Raw genomic sequence first — 8,654 nt, 5'->3', positions numbered from 1 at the left:
CTCCAGTCCGACCCTGGCCTCCAGTAAGGATTAAGGAAATCATTTTCAAAAATTATAATTATTTGCTTATAATGGAGTCTATGGTAGATAGCCTCTCTGTAATTCAGAACGGGTTTTCCAGATAACGGATCCCATACTTGTATATGTTTTAACACTCAGATTAATTTATTCTCCACTTTGGTCCAAAAGAAAAAACTATTTATTATTTAATATCATTTTGTAAGCCTGTAAGCTCTTCGGGCAGGGCACTCTTTAAATCTTGTATCAGTTATTGTTTTTTTGTATGTAAAACTGTATGTTGAATGTATAAACCCATTTATTGCATAATACTGCCAAATATCTTGGTGCTCTATAAATATGTAATAATAATAGTAATAGTGGTCTGTAAAAGAAAAATAATACATTCATAAAATGATTAAGAAATATGTAAGAACATTTATGAATTTGGAAATGTCAGTTGAAAATCTGTGGGTTTTCTAAGAGCATCTCATCTCTTTCTTGTGTTGTGTTAAACAAAGGGTTAAATGAATGAAAGCAGAAAGGTACCTGAAAATGGGATCCAATCCGGTGGAATCCAGACAGCACTGCTCTCTGTTCATTGGCTGCTGCTTCCCCCCGTATCTCTTCACAAAGCCATAGAGAAACAGTCAGCTGTGTACCCAGCCAGTTACCGAGAGACACTGACATAACCCAAATACAGGAAAATGAGCAACTCAGAGATTCGAGACAAGGACAATACAGAACCAGTAAAGTATCTAAGGTAAGGCAATCTCTGCTGCTATTTCCTCACTCCTCCTTACACGTGAATGAAAAAAAAATAATGTAAGGAACTGCTAATAGGTTAGACAACCAGCCAGAAATAGCTTTGTTTTAGTAATGCACTTCCATCCCATTAAAGCTGTCATGCCATGTACTGAGCTAAAGGGTCTGCATGCAAAGCCTCTGCTGTTTGAGCCTCTATGTATTTATACTGGTTCTGCCAAGCTATTTCATTTCTTACAAATGCATGTTTTTATATTCTGTATATATCAATATATATATATAATATTCTAAAAACAGATTGAGATGTAGAATCTGATGATGAAATTGTTAGATTTCTGGGAAATGCAGAACTCTTCAGTGTTATTCATGAAAATCAAAGGCTATGCTGGCAGTTTCTGGTCAAATCTGGACACAAAGCACAGCAATTCTTTGGCAACAGTATCCAGCCTTCTGTGTGTTTAAATGCAACTACTGTAAGTCCTAAATTTCCAAACTTTCTAATCTAAATCTAATGCTCTAATGAATATAACTCTAAACTAATATCCCTTTGTGTTCTTTACAATGACTTGTCTAAATCTTATATAGGACTGTAATGGTTAACTGTTTTTTAAAGCTCTTGCCAATACAGCTGTCATTTCTTCTCTTCATTCTTTGTGTTTGTTTGTTTATTAATGAGACATTAAAAATAGCTGCACATTTTTAACATTCAGTTTCATGTACAGGAGGTGGTTAATGTGTGCAATACAGCAAGAGGAACTGGTTGTAAATTGGAAAGGGGGGAGGGATTCATCTTTTTGCTGGCTGATCTCCCACTCTTTAGCCTTTGGCTGGGTAAATGGATTTAAAGGATAAGAAAACATGCATTTCTGCTCTCATTTGCTATCATCTATTTTGGGAATGAAGCAGAAAATAAAAAAATGACAAAGCTCTACTCTAGAATTCTCAAGTGCAAAACTCAAGATAGATCCGTTTCTATTTAAATCCATAGTCAGAAAAAAAGTAACACTTGAGTTGATCCTGAGTTTTGCATCCTTAAGCTCATGAAATCAGTGAAATTTAAGGTGAATTATTCAAATTGTACATTCGACTATTTCACAGAACCATAGTATTTGCTCCACAGTTACTAGTTTGGTTCTCAAGCTTTATCAGTACCTAATCAGATGAAATCTCTTCATATTCACTATGTCAGTGTTTTTCAACCTTTTTTGGGCAAAGGCACACTTGTTTCATGAAAAAAATCACAAGGCACACCACCATTAGAAAATGTTAAAAAATTTAACTCTGTGCCCAGCAGCAGTGCCCCCCTAGTACATTGGTGCCCAGCAGCAGTGCCCCCTAGTACATTGGTGCCAAGAGCAGTGCCCCCCTAGTACATTGGTGCCCAGCAGCAGTGCCCCCCTAGTACATTGGTGCCAAGAGCAGTGCCCCCCTAGTACATTGGTGCCCTGCCTACGGCACACCAGGCAACATCTCGCGGCACACTAGTGTGCCGCGGAACAGTGGTTGAAAAACGCTGCACTATGTGAAAGTGAAAATAAAAGAGGACAGGGGAACAATTGTACCCAAACATGCTGTGGTCTAAAGGGGTCACTTCATAGTCCCTTGTGAAGAAGATAAAGGATTTTTAGGAGAGATAAAGTGGTATTAAGGATTCTACGATTCTACCTGTAGGTTTTGGGAGCCATATAGAGGGAACCTTAATTTGATATCCAGATCTAATGGCCTTTAGACAATGTCCCTGAATGGTTATATTTTGAAGCATAAGCTTTCAAACTACTGGGCTGCCCACCCTAGGGCCCAGTTAGGGTAAGGTTTAGAGAGCATATTTATTTTGCTTTTTAGATATTCTTATTACTACAGCCACATGACTGATATACAACATTGGTTGCTTGCAGTGCATGAGTGAACAGCATTACCTCAGTGATCTATGAAACCTCTATATCCATTAAACTATATATACAGTATATATTTATCCAATATTTGCAACTGATTTCTTTCTCCTGTCGTTTATTTGCGAATCCATTTAATGACAGGGCTAAATTTGAACCTTCATTTTACTAGCAGTCATTACTTACTCTTTTTTACTTGTAGCCCTAACCTTATTATATTCATGAAGGTCTCAGAGTATACAAAAAGATTATTAAAAGTGGTGATACACAATATTGCTGCACCTGTACAATAGGGATTTTAGTAATCATAGGTTAGTTATGGGCTAACAAGAGCATGAAGCATGACATTGAGAAAAGGAGACATAGGAGCGAAGGGACATGAAAGATATTTACCATGGTGCCTTAAATTAACCGCTATGTTGAGTGCCAATTCATCTGTTGTACCAAGCATGAAGCAAGGTTGAGCATAAACCATCTAATCCTCTGAAAATATTTCAAATGGGTGGATTTCTGTTAATATTCCAATGCAGAGATTTTACATTTAAATATTATTATTACTTTCATTTTCCTTATACAGAACCTCTGATTAAACACACAGAGATAGTGCCTGCTGGCTGGCTGAGGATGATGTGAATTGTATCTCAGTCGAAGGGTTAAAGGTGAACTGCTGGAGACAGGGCTCTGATGAAGAAATACGTGTTAGATAAAGAAGGATGTAGCGCATTGTGAGATAATAAGGCGACTGCTGTAGGAGGATGTATAATGAGCAAGTACACAAATGAGGAGAATATGCACACATGAAGTTACAGAAGTGATACAGGGGAGTCAAGGAGTCATTGCATTGCTCTGTGATACACAGAAGGTCTTAAGCCCATCGTCCATGTTATTGTACATAATTTTGATTGCCAGCTTATATGTCCCAAATGATTCAGCTGCTACAAGGTTACCACGTTGGCATCTTTGATGTGTTGAGGTGAAAGCACACAGATATATAGCAATTATAAGGATTTGGTGGCAATATTAGATTCTGAGAAAAAAGTAGAATACATCCAATAGCCCCTGCCTGTTGGCCATAAGGGCTTATTCAGGGAGTCGCTGAAGAAAACACTGCTTTTCCTTAGGGGATTATTTACAAGCTTAATGGTGATTGAATTATATGTTTTTAGTCACTGTTAAATGATTGTGTTGTAATTATCATTCCCTGACATTAATGGAGATATTTTTCTCATTGTGTTAATTGGAACAATCTCTTATACGCTGTAGCTCTAGACAGCAGCAACAGATAGAAATGACAACATTGCAATGGGGGGGAGGGGTGCAGGAAAAATGTATTTCTTAATAAATGGCAACTCCATTCACCAACCACCAAAAAAAAAGAAAGTTTGTAGCATGAGTAGTAAAAACAGTTTAAAAAGTACACTAAATAGATTTAAAGGGTGTTTATCCTGAAGATTAAAAATAAGGCAGAATATAGGCATTCTGTCTCTTTCCTTCTATTCTTGTATTAACCTATACCCATCTGAAAAAAAAATAAAGTTCACTGCTAATAGCAGTAGAGGGTGCAAGATCTGCTTTTCAGACTTAATATAAGATACCCACAGATCAATTGCCATGGAAACGAGAACAACCATTGTTACGGAAACAGGGACCAGCTACTTGTAGCGAACCTATTGATTATTTTTCTTAAGAAGTATTAAGGATTTTACAAGCATTTGCATGAAATATGATACCAAGAATAATAAGCCTATCTAAAATAGTCATTTTATACAGTTTACATTGCAGAACAATGACTCATTTTTCTTTGACAGATGTTAAGTTACATTCACTGCATGTATTAAATACAGCAATGTACAACTGCTATAAGTGAGGACCCTGCTTTTATGGTAACCTACAGATGAATATATACTAATTTAAAGACAGTGTTAGCAATATTACTCTTTCATATTTTCATCACTCCACACAGTGATTTCAAAATGATTTTAGATTTGGCATAACAATTGCATATACTATTTGGTTTTAGGAAAAATCGCTACATACATTTATTAAGGCACAGGACAGTTCCCCTGCTTTCATTTTGCAAAAGAAATAAAAAAGTGACATTATTTTCTTAAACAGGTGACTGCCCTGGGCACTGCATATAAATAGACCTAGGCAGGTGCCTCTTCTGCCTACCCTTAGTTTTGGTCCTGGCCTATAGTTGCAGTGGAATAGCAGGTATAGTAGGGAGAGATGGTACCTATAATAGCCTCTGGGAAGGGACTGTGGCTGTGGGATAGCAGGTATAGTAGGGAGAGATGGTGCCTATGGTAACAGTGGGGGGATAATAGCCTCTGGGAAGGGACTGTGGCTGTGGGATAGCAAGTATAGTAGGGAGAGATGGTGCCTATAGTAGCAGTGGGATAATAACCTCTGGGAAGAGACTGTAGCTGTAGGATAGCAGGCATAGTAGGGAGAGATGGTACCTATAGTAGCAGTGGGATAATAGCCTCAGGGAAGGGACTGTGACTGTGGAATAGCAGGAATAGTAGGGAGACATGGTGCCTATAGTAGCAGTGGGTATCATAGCCTCAGGGAAGGGACTGTGGCTGTGGGATAGCAGGTATAGTAGGGAGAGATGGTGCCTATAGTAGCAGTGGGATAATAGCCTCTGGGAAGGGACTGGGACTGTGGGATAGCAGGAATAGTAGGGAGAGATGAAAAGAAAACTTCTCTAAACTCAACCATTATCATTATATATGTCATTATAAAGGAATTAAGACATTCTGTGCATTACACTACTAGGAGATTTAATTAGCTCTAAACATAACAAGCATTCCATATATTGCAGTATTTTCAAGGTGGCCAACTACGTCAAAGTCATCCCTGGTCTGGCCAGTACTGTACTCACTTTGATCCAATTTATTAAGAATTCTACTGCTTCATTATACATTTTATACAGGGACTGAGTTTTGCCTGCAACTTGCTTGCTTTCAAGGTTAAAGCTCCCAAATTATTGGCCTTTTTATTGGCCACCACTAGGATCACCTGACTCTAGCTGGGAATGATGGGAGCTAACTTACCGCTGCCCCTGTATAAACTATAATTAGAAAGAGAAAAAGAGAACGTTGCTCCCCGCTAAATTTTAAACAGTTACCATTGATTTGGTTAATAAAACAATAAATACGGTGCTGGTATATATTTCTGCTTGTTAGAAAAAGGGAAGGAGATAACAACACTTTTTATTGCTGTGTTTACCAAGAATTTTCACACACAAACTTGACATCAGATTTGATGGCTAATTTGTTCCATGAAAGCTTGTTAAGTCTAATTGCATTTAAATGGTAAATGCCCTTTTTAAAATAAGCCAGATAAGGGGTAGGCAGACACACACACTTAAAGAATAGTGTGGGACTGCATCTGATATTGCATTTATAATCTAAAACCCCACCAGCAAACTGTCACAAAATGTCAGAAGCAAAAGCAGCATCCAAGATGGGTGTGTGCTCAAAGCTACATTTCCATACAGAGACCCAGTTCTCTTAGTGTTTTTTTTTAACTCTGACAAGCCAGTGGCTGACAGGGATTGTGTTGGATTCCATGAGAATGTTATGGAACCTATAAATGGTGGTGCATTAACATAAAATAATAGGGTCAGTTCCTAACAAACTGTCACCTAGCGGCTGACGAATTCTGGGAATAATAGTTATTTTAATGGTGTGACCTGTTTTCCTCCATTTTCACTTTCACTGGCTTCTCACAGTTTGACAGCTGACACTTGAAAGCTTGTCAGTGTAAATCACTGCCTCATGTCAAGGCTATCCAAGGAAAGGCCCGGGGGCCAGATAACACCATCCAGGGGATTTTAATACCATTACTCTTCATGAGAACTCAATAGACATTTATTGCTTGGCATCATAATTTCAATAGGGTCTTAAACCTTATGTGTGACAATAATCATCCCATAACATAGAAACTGAATAACATTATATAATGTCATTTCTTTTTGTATTCAATTTTTATTTTTCTCTGGCTCTCTAAGGCAAAACCTTACAAAGAAATTGCAGCGATATAAGTAAGTATTATAGAATGTTATATTATTTAAGTGCTTACTAAAGCAAAATATTTGTTTTACTAGTACAAGGGTATATATATACAGTATAAGGAAAGGCCTCTGTTGAGACCAAAATGTCAGTTGAAGAAATTACCACTTTTTTTTTTTACTTTGCAAGACCTGTGAGTGCAGTTTTATATGATATATATATATTTATATATATAAAAATAGAAAAGATGGAAGCACTCACGGCATTTTAGAGAACAAAATATTTACTCCATCAAAAAAACAACCATGCAGACATCTATGCATTTTGATCCTCAAGGGACTGTTGTCAGGATCAAAATGCATATATATATATATATATATATATATATATATATATATATATATATATATATATATATATATATATATATATATATATATATATATATATATATATATAAAATGATGGTGGAAAGCAGGCACTCACGTCTACTCAGATCAAAAGTATGCCTGGGTGCAGTATAAAAATTATTGCAACATAGTAGAAACAAATGCCGCACTCACAGGGCTTAGTGAAAAAATAAAGAATGCTTTTATTGTGAAAAATTAGATTGAAGTTTTTTCACAATTAAAGCATTCTTTATTTTTTCACTAAGCCCTGTGCGGCATTTGTTTCTACTATATATACTACTATATATACACTATATACTATAAGGTGTGGAGATCCAGATTACAGAAATATCACTTATCCAGAAAACCCCAGGTCCTGAGCATTCTGGATAACAGGTGCTATGGTGTGTGAGTGTTCAGTAGGAAGCAGCAGTGCTGTTACTTTTATGTGACTGGGTTTTAACTTTTAAACAGCAGTATGTGTCTACCTGGCAACAAACACTTTGCATAATATGTTAAAAAACAAAACCAAAGACAAGTTAAGAAAACAAAAATATATGCCAACCAATTCATATTAAGCTGCAGGCTAGGTGGAGATGACCCATTAACTTAGCTATGAAGCTGCAGGGAGAATTCCCCTTGCATCTCTGCTGCCTGCTCGCATGTATGTGGTAATTACAAGGTTGCTATAGAAACAGCATCCTTGGTACCCAAAGTTCGTTGGAGCATCTTACAAACACTGAAGGTTGGAGGGAGGGGAATTTATGGTTTGGAAGGATGATAAAATATATGTATAACTGAAAAAAATAAACAAGCAGGTCATTGAGCTCTGTATGTCTGGGCACAGTCTTGAACAACATATCCTTATTTCTTCTCTGTATTAAGTTTCCATTCTGTATCTGTATAATTTTACATTTTCCTGGTCTCAAATTCAAATTACTAATAGTTTTAGCTATAGTGTGTGGACACACTATTGTGGTCTCTTACTAATACCTGGAAAGAAGTGCAAGAGCAATACCATACCTCTTAGTGCTAATGCAGAGAGCACTTCTACCTGAGGTCTGGCTGTGCTTTGTGTGTGTGTCAGTGGCACAGGCCTTCCCTGTCATAGGGCAGGTGGTAAAGAATTGTTACAGCCTGTGTCCTCCACCACTCCCTAACTTGCATGTCTAAATGCAGGGTGTAAGCACCTCTCTAATTTGTTGTCACTTAATAACCATGAGGCTTCTTTCAGCAAGGATCTAAAAAAACATCCCTGCACCCACTGGACCCCCCACTGAACACCATCTCCTTGGTTCCCAAGTGGCTGATGGGATACGTGAGCAAGGGCACTGTTTAAAAAGGTATAGATGTGGATATCATGCAGTTGCATCACCCTGTTAGGGAATTATTAGATTGTAGGGATGACAGTATTAATGTGACCCAACAGATACACACGAAATATTGATGCAGTGCACTTTATGGAGTTTTGGGGATGCTTTGTTAGATAGTTGTTCAGGGTTGTAACCTTGCAGGGCCAAAGGTATTGTGTTAGAAGCATTGCTGGGCAGGTTTGGGCCCAATCTAGGTAAGAAATATGTAATGCAGACCCACCA

At 37.5% G+C, this 8,654-nt stretch overlaps 1 protein-coding gene across 1 annotated transcript in view; it reads left to right on the top strand.

The window, feature by feature from the left end:
- Positions 1–643: 643 nt before the first annotated feature.
- Positions 644–8,654, top strand: part of yjefn3 (YjeF N-terminal domain containing 3) — a 39,125-nt gene continuing 31,114 nt past the window's right edge. Inside the window, exon 1 of the mRNA XM_004911021.4 lies at positions 644–760. Coding sequence (XP_004911078.1) covers positions 705–760 — 56 coding nt within the window. The 5' untranslated portion in view covers positions 644–704. The remainder of the gene's footprint in view (positions 761–8,654) is intronic.

The sequence above is a fragment of the Xenopus tropicalis genome, chromosome 1, assembly GCF_000004195.4.
Source record: "Xenopus tropicalis strain Nigerian chromosome 1, UCB_Xtro_10.0, whole genome shotgun sequence".
Lineage (NCBI taxonomy): Eukaryota > Metazoa > Chordata > Amphibia > Anura > Pipidae > Xenopus > Xenopus tropicalis.
Note: the sequence above shows the minus strand (reverse complement) of the source record. Positions and strands in the feature narration are given on the sequence as shown.